This window comes from Porites lutea, chromosome 6 (genome assembly GCF_958299795.1).
Source record: "Porites lutea chromosome 6, jaPorLute2.1, whole genome shotgun sequence".
In the NCBI taxonomy this organism is placed as follows: Eukaryota; Metazoa; Cnidaria; class Anthozoa; order Scleractinia; family Poritidae; genus Porites; species Porites lutea.
Genome location: NC_133206.1, coordinates 25,133,131 through 25,146,158, shown reverse-complemented (window position 1 = coordinate 25,146,158; position 13,028 = coordinate 25,133,131). Strand labels below are relative to the sequence as shown.

The window sequence follows — 13,028 nt, the reverse complement described above, 5'->3', positions numbered from 1 at the left end:
GCAGGAGCCACTTTCACAAGCGCCATGTTTCTCATCAGCATACAGCTTTCCTCTTTCTTTGGCTTCCTTATCTCTGTCTCGTACTTCCTGGTCGTCCACTTGAAACTCTTTGATTCCTGGAATCCGGGTCCTCAACTTCCTTCAGAACCTGAGTTCTGTGGGCTTACACCAGTTGTGCTGTGTGGAGTTTTTAATAAAAATAACTTTAATAGTAACATCCTCGTGAGGTTTTCCAGGAACTATTTACAAACGATTTACAATTTATAAAAGCAAAAGTGACAATAAAAACTCGAAATCACAATTTATGATGGTATTCTACTAAATTCTAGAGCTTATGAAGGAAATGTCTGCCTCAATAGTGTGTGGCGCGCTTGAAAGATGCCAATGAGGCACTTTGCCTGAGTTCATTATGCAGGTTATTCCATGTGTAGGCCCCTCTGTAGGAAAATGTGCGCTGGCCTATAGCCGTTCTGTATAGCGGAATCTGCAAAGAGTTCCGTGTACGAGTGTTACGAGTATGTATATTTGAGCGCTTGGTAAACTTGCTCGTTAAGTTTTGAGGCGGGGATCGTTCTGACATTTAAAGGTCAAAACGGAGTCTCTATAGAATAATTGTTCTTTAACAGGAAGCCAGTTTAGCTCTTGAAGCAAAGGTGTTACGTGGTCAAACTTCCTAGAGTTTGTTACGATCTTGCTGGCAAAATTCTGAATAGATTGTAATCTGTTTATATTCTGGAGTGTAGTGTTTGACCATACAGATGAGCATTAAAGCATCTTATTAAAGACTAATGACGTTATTAACAACTCTAGTGTTTCCTTATCGAAGCTCCTTTTGACTCTATTTATTTGGCAAAGCTTTGCGAAACAAGATGACACTACACATGAAATATGGTGGTCGTAGGTCAGATGGGGGTCAAGAAAGACTCCCAGAGTCTGTTGGCTTCAATGATTTACCTAAGAATACCACTCTAGGGTCTTCTGGTAACCTGCTTAACATCTGTCTGTTACCGAGGAAAAGGAGTTTAGTTTTATCGGGATTGATAAGTAGATGGTTCTCACAGCACCATTGAGCTACACTGTGAAGGTCTTGTTCGAGCTTTTCAATGGCAGCATCAAGCTCAACGAGAGGAAATGACATGAATAGCTTTGAGTCATCCACATACGATTAAAGATTGCACAAATTTTGTATGACAAGAAAGGATTCGATCTCTTTCCTCCAATCTTTCTTCTCAATTTGTGCAATCTTGATGCTCTTAAGTAGGGATCGATTTTGTGTTTCGACTTCACCATTGGCCTAAGGCCAGAGCGGGGTTACCCTTCTATGGTCGATACATTCATCTTCTACAAACCCCTTAAACTCCTGGCTTATGAACTCTGGCCCGCTATCGGTGGTGATACTCACTGGCATACCATGAGTGAGAAACACACTTTTGAGTCTTCTGATAATCTTGTCAGTTGTAGTAGACTTTAGAACTTGTCATTCCATATATTGGCTGTAGTAGTCTAGAACTACAAACAGGTGGTTTCCCGAAGGTAGTGATGGAGCCATAAGATCTCTGAGATATGTTGCCACGGACCTGATGGGAGCTCTGTTCTCCAGAGTGGTGCTGGTGGTGGTGGCATTGAAACCATTTGGCAAGGAGGGCATCACTTACAGAATCGTATAGCATCCTTGTCACAATTTCGCCACCAAACTTTCGCACAGAGTCAGTATTTCATTAACACTATCCCTGAATGGCTGTGATGAGCAAGATTAAGTAGTCTTTCTCGCAAGCTAGAAGGGACTATGATCCGAGTTCCTCAGAAAGTTCACTCCTGACCATCGACTACCGCTTGTTTTCAAGTGTCTCCCACTGTTCCTTCTGAATGCATTCTCTAACATTGGACAGTTCTTTGTCAATTGCTGAGACACATTCAATCACTCGAGTGGATAGGGCGCACGGTGTTGCGTTTTCAGCGACAAACCTCACATACTCTTCAGGGTTCAGTGCACAGTTTCGTGCATGATTTGGTGTGCTGATCTGTGAGACGAGATAAAGTATCTGCACTGTTTTCTTTTCCTGGGATGTGTCTCACTGTAAAACGGTATGGCTGCAATCGTAACACCCACCGATTGACTCTTGCACTTGGGTGTGATTTCCTTGAGTAAACGGTAAATTCCAGAGGCTTGTGACCTGTTAGGATTTCAAAGTCTGTTCCATACAAGTACATGTGTAGTCGCTCGCATGCCAATACAACACCCAGAGCTTCTCTTTCAGTCTGTGAATAGCGTCAAGATTGCACCAAGGCCTACAGGGCTGGCATCGGTTATGAGGCAGGTTTCTGCATCCTTGTCGAAATAGCCCAGGGTTTCTGTATTTGCTAGCCTCTTCTTTAACTCATTGAATGCCTTGTCTTGTTCCTTGCCCCACTGACAAGGTACATCTTTTCTGGTGAGTCTCCTTAAAGGCTCAGACACTGTAGGCACATCGGGGATGAACCTGGCACAGAAGTTTATAAGACCCAAGAAGCTGCTCACTTCTGCTACCGATTCTGGCTTACATGCTTCTGTGACTGCCTCACCCTTTGCTTGGGTAGGCCTTATACCTCGTGCGGAAAGCAGATGTCCCGTAAACTCGATCTCAGACATGTGGAACTTGCACTTTTCCTTGTTTAGTGTTAAACCCTTTTCCTGGATCCTTCCCAAGGCTTTTTAAAGTCGTGTGTTATGCTGTTCAGCTGTCTTTCCATGCACTGTGATGTCACCATGTATGTTTCTCACACTTGCACAGCCTTGTAACGCTTGTTGCATCACTCGCAGATACATTTCGGGGTACTGCTGATCCCAAACATCAATGTCTTATTCCGGAAGAGTCCATTATGGGTGACAAACGTGGTGATCGGTCTTGATTCTTCGCTCAACTCAACTTGGTGAAAAGCCCACTTTATGTCTACCTTAGCAAAGACTGTGCTCCCATTAAGATCATGCAGAATTTCATCAACTGTGGAAATGGGGTGTCGCTCTCTGACTATTGCACTGTTTGCTTGCCTCATATCAACAGACCATTGGGTTTAGGAACAACAACTACAGGTGAAATCCAAGGGGTTGGTCCCTCTGCCTTCTCAATTACATCAAGGTCTACGAGCTCATCAAGCTTTTTTCCAACTTATCCCTTAGATTAAAGGGTACACGACACATAGACTGAACTACTGGTTTGACACGCGGATCAATAGGAATGTTCAGCGGGGAATCTTTGAACTTTCCCAGGCCCTCAAAACATGACTTGTATTTTTGAAATAAGTTTTTTTCTTGCAAAGCGTTAACACAAACGTTTGGACTGAGACTTCTTAGCAATGCGTCTCTTCCTAGCAATGCCTGGCCCTTACCCTCAATTACAGTAAACTCTGCTTCAACCGCAACATCTTCAACTGTTATTTTAGCCGTGAAACAACCAGCCGTTTTTAATGGTTCCTTGCTGCCATAGGGATACAGCTGTTTCTTGTGACTCGAAGAAACACATTTCACTTTATTTTGTTTTAGTGATTCCCACAATTGACGGTCAATTACATTACAACTTACACCAGAGTCAACACCTTCAAAACTCACTGAAACTATAGGCTGTTTCTCATCAACGACGGTAAATGCATATTCATTTCCGTCATATGAATAATCCTCAAAGTTCATTTGGTTAACAGTTCCCTTATGTCCCTTTGGTTTACTAGGCCTCTTCTTCTGGGGTTTTTAGTCTCCTTCGTCTCACAACATTAAGCAAGATGGCCTAGCTTGTGGCACTTAAAGCATTCCTTGTTCCTAGCAGGACACTTCTTATCATCTTGCATATACATGACCACTGTTGTCGCACCTAAAATATCTTTTTTCTTGTTTACCTTGGATAGCATTCAGCCAAAAAGCCCGAACGTGATCAACTACGCGCATCACCTCAATCATTGCCGAAAATATATCACATGCTTATGACGAGTCTCACTGGCGTACAATGAAAGTCATCACGATTCTTATTCCCAGTTTCCATGGTCGCTGCTAGGAACGCCTGGGAGCCCAACTTCCCTTTTGTGTCCTAAATGCGTAGAAGAAAAGTGGCTCGCAGATTATGACTTTCGCTGCTAGGCAACCTCAAGTAAAAAGCCAATACATAGATGAGGTTGGAAATTATCGCATAGAGACCATAACTTTGCCTCATTCTGTACATTGCATGTAATAAATTTGTCTAAACCTGACTTGGCTATTGTTTGTTATTAAGAACTGCCTACGTGTAGTTGCTAATACTGTCCTAGTCTTACAGTCGTAAACAAATTTTTATTTTAGGAGTTATGTGAAACAAAATATCTAAGATGTCATGAAGGAGCAAACTAGCGGTAGTTATATAGCAACATAATAGTAATTATCAACTTGCAGTAGAATAAAACTTTGGCAATACAAGGTCCCCTACGTATGATTAGCCCAACCATGAAGTAGTCTTTTGAGAGATGCTCACAGATTCCTTGGTTAAAGTATTTCTTCTTTATTTCAGAGAGGGCCATTCGAAAAAACTCTTTTCTGGGACCACCAAAATCTACGGCTGTCTAAAATAAAATGGAAAAAATATCTTGTTGTTTAAATAGTTTAAGAGAATTGGGGGTAAACTTTTATCTACACTTATATCATAACATTTATCAACTACCACTTCAAAGAAAAGGTACTGAAGAGAGTAAGAACAGTTAAAACTGTATTAGGAGGACACAGCATTCATTAAGCACACTAGTCGTGGTCCCAAAGTTTTGTTCCTATGGCTACAACAAAATGGATCTCAGGTAAGGGAACGCCTCTATAATTACTGTAAGTGGATTTCAAGTTTCCCAAATGTTCGTATGCACTTAGTTACCTCACCGTAAAACTGAACTTCCAGTGTTACCCGGTAATTGTTATGGGACTTCAACTCATCAAAGGCTGTTTCAAGTGACTTGTTTCTGTCGACTAATATGAAATTAGTCTCCCCACTGCTACACTGAGTGACATCTGTCACTTCATGGGGTTGCACAGTAACAATCTCTTTCTGCAGACATCTCAAAATTTCAACTGGGTTATTTATGTTGTTTTGCAAACAGTATTCTACCATTCTGTCCACAATTCCATCAACAGTAAGTACTTGTGTTTCAGCCGCTAGAACAGCTGACATCCTGGTGCTGGCATATGGATTTTCAGCCCGCCCTGAGGCTGAGGCCTCCGGGATGCTTGGAGTAAGGCAAGGAACATGAAGGGGGGCAGAGTCAAAGTCTACCTGCTTTTCTTCCACAGAGTTCACAGAAATGTTGTTTTCTTGTCTTTCTTGGATTCTTTATAGCTCTGATGCAAACACAGAAATACGGTGTCACCATCCTGGGATTCGGAGCTTAGGACACCTTCCCTGGTTTAACACATCATAACGTGAAACTTAAGGTCCTTCACTAATACCTCCTTATTACAGATAATGCACTTTTTTTTGACTTGTGATTTGTTCTGTCGAAGGATAGCCTCCAACGCAAGCGTTTTTAGGGGAGCTTGTATTTTGTCCCTACCCACAAACGCCTGCTCAACCGAGAACAACATTCCCTTCCCGAGCTTGGCCAGTGAAACTGTACTTTCCAAATTCTGGAAATTTGACCTTGAATTACTTGCTAAGAGCAGCTGCAGCCACAGACTGATGTTTTTTTTGGAAGCACAAAGGGCACGGAATACAATGACGATCCCCGATCGTAGTTACACCAAGACGTACAAGCTGTCATCAGACAACTGACATACATTTTCAGGCTCAATTCTTTCGGCAGCAAATTTTGGAATAAGAGACTCGAGTCTGAGGTCCTTCAGAGTACTCTCCGTGAAGTTTTCTTCCTTCGCAAGCTAATCGGAATGGTTGCCTGCTTATCTTTGACAATGCGGAAGAGCAGGAACTGGGGCGCCTCTTAAAAGCGATTTGACCAGTTGCTAGTACCGGAAGTGCAGTCAAGAACTGACATAAAGACAAAAGCACATCACATAATGAACAAACCACATAACTAATTGAGATCCCAGACCACATAAAAGCGTAACCACATTACATCGTGACAAAAACTCAAAACATAGCTAAATAACCAAACACACTACGATAAAAACACATCGCATAACAAAGTTTTTACGCCGCATCATGGTAAAAACGCAACACGTCAGGACTGCATTACAAGACGTAATATTTATAAACTTACTTTATATCTTTCTTACAGGTTGCTGCCTGTGAGTCACTTCATTCTCTTGTCCTTTACATGCTTGGAAAAAGTGTCACACAACCGCAAGGCAGCAACAACGTAAGTAACAGCATTTGAAGTATACTATTTCAATATTTTCCTTACAACAATATTCACATTTTTTAAATGTAAATGATGCAGGCTTGGTCTTATAGACCCTTCCACGGCTTTTTTAACTTTTGACATTGTCCAGTGAGGAAAAACCCGTCAACACCACTGGAAAGAGGGCCTTGAAATTAGTTAAATTGCCAAGTTTAAAAGTGATGCGTCTTAAGCGGGCGAAGTTTGTGCCCCCACCGTACAAACGTCTGTAAAATTTCGCCACTTTGAGGAGCTATATCGTCGCCAGTTTTCACCAAATCACTTTCAAACTTGGCAATTTTGCTAATTTTAAGGCGCTCTTTCAAGTGCTGTCGACGGATTTTCCCTAACTTGTCCACATCAAAAGTTGGAAAAAAAAACCGTGGGAAGATCTATTATTAGGATATTTAACTTAATCATTTATAACCACCATGGAGCTTATCACATTTCTTGATATCGAGGCCTGGAACACATTTAAAGATGACACTTTATTAGTGTGTTTAAAGCGGCCAAACGAAAAGTAAGACAAAGAATTAAAAAAGCCTACACGGTATGGTTACTATTTTCCAGGCCCCAGTTGTTCAAAAGGTGGATAATGCAGTTTATCTAGTGGATCATGCAGTTGGTTTCCTCAACAACGTACCTGCTGGATAGTAATCTATCCGTTGGATAGCGCTATGCAATGTTTGAACAATCGGGGCAGCACAGAGTTTGATATTCAATAAGTGTCTTGTAATAAACTAATTGAAAGTCTTTGAACCTTTACTATACATTTGTAAAGGAAAAATGGTGCGTTGTTGTCATTTGAAAGGCAATTTTTCAAACGAATACAGTGGTTTAAAAAGTAAAACACTTGCTTATCTGCAAAATGGAAATTAACGTTATAATCGCGCATTTCCTTTCGTCATCGTTAATGAAGGCTACCCCAAGATACCTGAGGGTGTAGGTAAACAAAAAGGAAGACAGTGACGCTTAAAAGGGAATCTCCTTAATCGAGTGAGCTCAATTAACTTTATTTTCCATACTTTGGTATAGAGCCCTATGGAGAAGTTGTGGGAGCACGTGTTTCCTTGCCTTTTACAGTTGGCATGCGATGTTGAACAGGTAAACTATCTCTACAAGCAATATTTCAAACTGGTTTCACATATGAAAGGACACCCTCCTAAAATATAGGAAAATTGGACTCGCACTGGATTTACCCTATGTGTAAAACTAACAGTCGAACCTTTAGGGCCCATTATCGTGTCTCTTTGCTAGTTAACCCCGTTTCTATGCAATTGACTTTCGGTTTTGTCATATTTTGCTTTGGCTTGAATTGACTACATAATTCAAGTGACAAGAATTACAGAAAAGTATAATAAAAAAGTTTGAAACTTTATTCATGAAGCACCGAATATAGAAGCACTGTTTATGAAAGTTAAGCACATAAGCTTAGTTTCTTCGCCAAATAGTTAAGTTGAGAGCTTTTCCTCTTCCATTTCATTTAGCTTTACTCTCTTTATTGATAACAGTTTTCGAGATGGAGAGTAGGTGAGTATGTTTGTGAAAATGACTAATCATACCTACGAGTTTACTTGTAAAACATTTTATAAGCCTATTGAAAATGTGGATGTTTTGATTTTCCTTTCACAAATTTCCTTCAAAATTGACTAATTTGTAACTAATTTAACTAAGTTATACTCGTGTGATTGTTTTTCATTCAAAAACCTCAACGTTAACCCGCTTTGGTGGAAGAATTCCTTTAATTTATTTGATATTTGATAACTGAATAAATTGTTTTTGTTGTTGTTAGTTTGTTACTGGTTTAGCTTGCAAAGAAATCCTCTTGTTTGCTCTGAAATACATAAAACCAAGTTTATATAGTATTATGACGAATGAAATTCACTGCTAACAAGATTAATTAGTGACTACACTGTTCTGGCAGAAATGATTGACAAATGCTGCACTTGGAAACAAAATCTTTTACTTCAGCATTGATTCTTGGCCAGTGCAGCAACTCTCTGGCTCTTCTTAAGCATCCGTTAATTCTGATATGTGAGTGGTGTATTTCTTTCAGCATATCAGTGTGCAGTGAGGGTGGAACGACTGAGCGTTCGCCATGAAAGACCAGCCCGTTTTCTTCAATTATCTCGCTTCGGCTTTCATGGTATGGTATTAGCAGACTAGGGCATTCTTTACGGCTTGATGGCCACCCTTATTGTATTTGACTTGTTAAAAGCTGCATTTCTGGGTCCTGGGTTGTGCGCAGTTTGAACTCTTCCAACCGTTTTTGTGATACTGAAAGTCCATCCGTGTGATGCACTTCTAGTAATGCACGCTTTTTGCGGTTATCATGTTGAGCATCGTCGGTCGTAAGCCTATAAGAGCTGCTCAGGGCATCTGCAATAAACATCAGACGGCCTTTCTTGTATCTAATGTCCAGAGAATAATTCTGTAAGCGTTTTGGTGATTAGTGTTTTGGCTTCTTTAATACTGCCGGTAGTGGCTCATGGTCAGAATCTATGTGTACGACGTCATGACCATGTATGTACTGGTCAAATTTGTGACAAGACTATACGATGGCAAGAAGCTCTTTCTCGATCTGTGCGTATCTTGTCTCAGTGTCGGTGAGAGTTCTTGAGGCGTAGCAGATTGATTGGCCATTTTGCATGAGGACCGCTCCGAGACCAGTTTCAGGGGCGTCACACTGGATTGTTACTTCTTCTTGCTTTAGCCACTGCCACTCAGCGTCCTTATCTTCTAGTCTGCCTAGTGGTTCTGTCATTTTGCTCAGGTATGGCATAAATTTGGACAAATAGTTAACCATTGCAAGGAAACGTTTGAGTGCAGTGACATTATCTGGTTTAGGCATAGCAGTGATAGCTTCTACCTTTGCGGGATCAGGTTTGAGACCTTCAGGTGTCAGCTGATGTCCCATAAAGCGCACATTGGTCTGTGCCCGCTTTTTTTTATCACGATTGAGCTTCAAATTCCATTCCCTACACCTAGTAAAGAAGGAACGTTCGTTTTGCTCCAGGCTCTTGTAGGCTTCTTCTTTAGTATCACCGAAGCCGGCAATAATGAAGTCATCTGTAATGAGTTCTACACCTTGAAGACCCTCTATGAATTCATGCATGGTTCTTTGCCATACTTCTGGGGCTGAACTGATGCAGATGGCATGCGTAACCATCGGTAGCGCCTGAAGGGTGTGTTAAACATGTTTTTGTAGCTGGACTCAAGATCTAGCCTCTTTTGCCAAAAACCATCTTTTGCATCAACTACTGTGAAGGGCTTTGCTCTGTTCAGACGAGTGGCGACCTCTTCGATTGTCGGCAGCTGATAATGCTCTCGCTTTATAGCTTCATTGAGATCCCTTGGTCCAAACAGATTTGTATCTTGTTCGGCTTTATTACAGCAAGCATGCTTGAGACCCATTCGGTAGGTTCAGTTACTGGTGTAATAACCTCTCGCTGTACCCACTCATAAAGTTTTTCTTTGACTTTAGGGCGTAGTGCAATCGGCACTGGTCTTGGGGGGTGTACCTTTGGTTTTACAGTTTCATCAGTGATGGTTTTGTACTCTCCTGTTAGTTCTGCTAGTCCCTCAAAAACATCTTTGAATTCTTCAAGGATTGCGTTACTAGGTGATGATATTGTGAGTGAAAGAACGTCACGGTCGTGTAACGTGACTATTCCAAGCGCGATACTTGTGTTGAGTTATAAGATGGGCTGATACTCACCATCGATAACATTAAACGTCAACGTTTGTGTACTGCAATTGTACTCGAAGATTTATCTTTCCTGCTATCTGCCGTCGTTCACCAGTGTAGGAAATGATCGATTTATTACACTTTCGTAACATACTGAGGTTCGTGTCTCCGGTTAAGGACTTTTGTAACTTTGTAACTTTTTTGTAACTTTATTTGATTTACCACAAAATACAAATAACGATAAAACAAGACAGTTACACAGAAGTAAATGAAAGTGGCGAGGAAGCCCAAAAAGAAACCACGAGGCTTATAGACATTGGGCTCCCTCAGAGTAAAAATAAAGTTAACAGTAACAGTAAGGCCAGGATCGAAAGTAAAATACAATGAAGGTAAGTATCAATTAACTAATTACATAGACTGAGTTGACAAAATATAAGGTATGGTACATGTAACAATAAGTATAAAAATAATATCAGACATGTGAAGAAATATAACTATTTACTACAAGATTTATATATATTACAAGATAATAATTCATATATAATTGTACAATTTAATCGGCAGCAAGTTACATTCTGACCCAGTATCCTCTTGAAATCGAACTTGATTTCCGGGCTTTTTAGTGCTGACAAATGTCAACGAATGCTGTGTTGACACTAGGACGGGAATCTTCGTCAACAGTGTAGATCTCGTATGACTCATCTTTTTCTGAATCTTCTTCATCTAGGGTAGCAACGAGCTTGGTGCGGCAAAGGGATTAATAGTGGTTAAGATTTCCACATCTATGACATTTCTGTCCAAATGCCGGACAATTTTTTTTTTGGGTGTTTTGTTCCACTTCTGTCACAGAAATGACGCGATACTTCCCGTTTTTGATGAGTCTTCTTAAATCTATTGTTGTTTTTACCACTGCCCTCTCATCTGGAGTGATACTTTCATGTTGGCAGTTTTTAACTCGTGGGTACGCGCGAGCGTACCACGAGTTATTGCAGGGACTGAGATATACAAAAGAGTCACTCGCTCACTCGTAGTAGACGCACTTCGTAATTAATCGGGTCCGAACTCGAGAGCGCGAAGATCTATCGTTTCCAAAGAAGAACGCGCTCGCCGAAGTTCGGTAGCATCAAATTCCTCGTTGAAAGCGTGCATCGTGCGCTACAGCACGGTTAGGATAGAGGTCTTACCAAATTTAAGACACGCAGGAATCTTTCAAATTAGTACGATTCAAAAGCCTTTGATCCGTCCAGGCGTTAAACTTGACGAGAAGATGAGCATTTTCTCTTCGACTCTTTCAACTTCGACGCTGGCTTGATCTCCTACCTTGTAGTAGTGTAGTAGGTTATGTGTATGAATGAATTTATGGCGGTCAGTATAAAACACGGACTGCGGACTGGGTATAAAATGCGGACTATAAAATACGGACTGGTGAAATGTATGGTAAAGAAAGGCACTTCTTTTTCTTCTTCTTCTTAAGGACTCCCCAAGATCACGGGGGAAAATGGATGTGAGTTTGAGCATTACCTTTAAAATAACAGCAGAAATCGAGATAAGAAAACATAAGCTAATGTTTTGCATCCTACTTCGCGGAGGATTTGTGTCGGCTTTGTATCGCTTATGTTCTTTCATTGCCATGAAATGCGTTTACGTTGTTTTTTACTGTCAGTAGCCTGGTTTCAATTAGCCTTAATTTCATCCGATTGCTTCGAGTCGTTTTTTCAATCGGTTAAGTATGGCTCGATCGTTTGCCGGCGGAAGTTCCATGGAAAAGGCATTAAAACTGAGACTTTTCGCCAAATCACGTGACCATCCTCAATGGTGTAGTGGCTATGTGAGGTCGTGTCAGCCCGAAGGTACCGGGTTCAAATTCTGCTGAGGACCTTCTTTTTCCTTTCTTCCTTTTTTTTTTCTTTTTTGTTTTGTCTTGTTTGCCTATTTGTTTTGCTGTTTTTTTTGTTTTTTTTGTTTTTAAATATATACTTAAATAACTGTTACTAAAGTGCAATAAACAGCAAGAAAAGTATTGTGTTTCCAGAACAAGGATAGTATATTTATACTCTGAATTTCTATCATTTCCTTCAATTCACTGTGGGAAAACCAGAGGTGATAACTACTTGATTATTTTCTAAACAACCTACCCACGAGTCGACGATAGTCTTTCTTTGATTTGCAATTGTCCTTAATTCTGTAAGGTATGATGCGATGCTTTCTCCAGGTTCTTGATTACGATTATTAAATCGATAGCGTTCATAGACGACCTGTGTTCGTGGCTCACAGTATTCATCGAACTTTGCGAGGACATCTTCTATTTTTGAGTCGTCCTCGGTTTCTCCCCATTCGAAGGCATCGAAGGCTTTTGTGGCATCCTCTCCAATAACTTACAACAATGTTGAGACTCTTACCAGTTGTTCCTGCTTGTTTATGCCTGTGGCGACCTTTGTATCTTGTCCACGCTTTCTGCGTTCCAGTTGGTAGCTAAATTGTCGTCCATCACAAGGGGCTTGGGTGGGCGCAAGTTTGCTGGCGGCATGTAGATTTGAGCGGTGGGTAATATTTCTTGAGCTGGCGTCGCTTCTTCATGAGCGATCGATGCTCCAGGTGAACCTGTAGTTGGCATCATGGTTCAATTTTGTCCTGACACCATGTAACATTTTATGTCGTTCAAATTAGCGACATAAAGAGAGAGAGAGACGCATCAACTAGTCAACTCCAGTTTTAATAATGAATCTCCGAACATTACAAGAGAATCAATGAATTATTGTTCTAATCACGTAACAGCCGATTGTAAACCAAGGCGATGATTCAACTACTATTATTATATTACATCACGCAAGTTCCTCTGTTGATTTACTGTCAAGTCCGATATTAAAATGTCATAGATCGAATATCGTTACATTTCCCCCACCTATGATTTGGAGTTATGATCTTTTTCTGGTTATCTATCAAACCGGCATCAGAAAGGTTAGCAAAAAATGCTATTAACGTCACATGATCTCAAAGGGAAAAAAAGGTTGGTGATAATAAAAGT

At 40.7% G+C, this 13,028-nt stretch overlaps 1 protein-coding gene across 1 annotated transcript in view; it reads left to right on the top strand.

The window, feature by feature from the left end:
• The window catches only part of LOC140940209 (DNA-dependent protein kinase catalytic subunit-like), a 296,315-nt gene that overhangs the window by 83,980 nt on the left and 199,307 nt on the right, over nt 1-13,028 (top strand). Inside the window, exons 30-31 of the mRNA XM_073389127.1 lie at nt 6,214-6,294; nt 7,351-7,419. Coding sequence (XP_073245228.1) covers nt 6,214-6,294; nt 7,351-7,419 — 150 coding nt within the window. The remainder of the gene's footprint in view (nt 1-6,213; nt 6,295-7,350; nt 7,420-13,028) is intronic.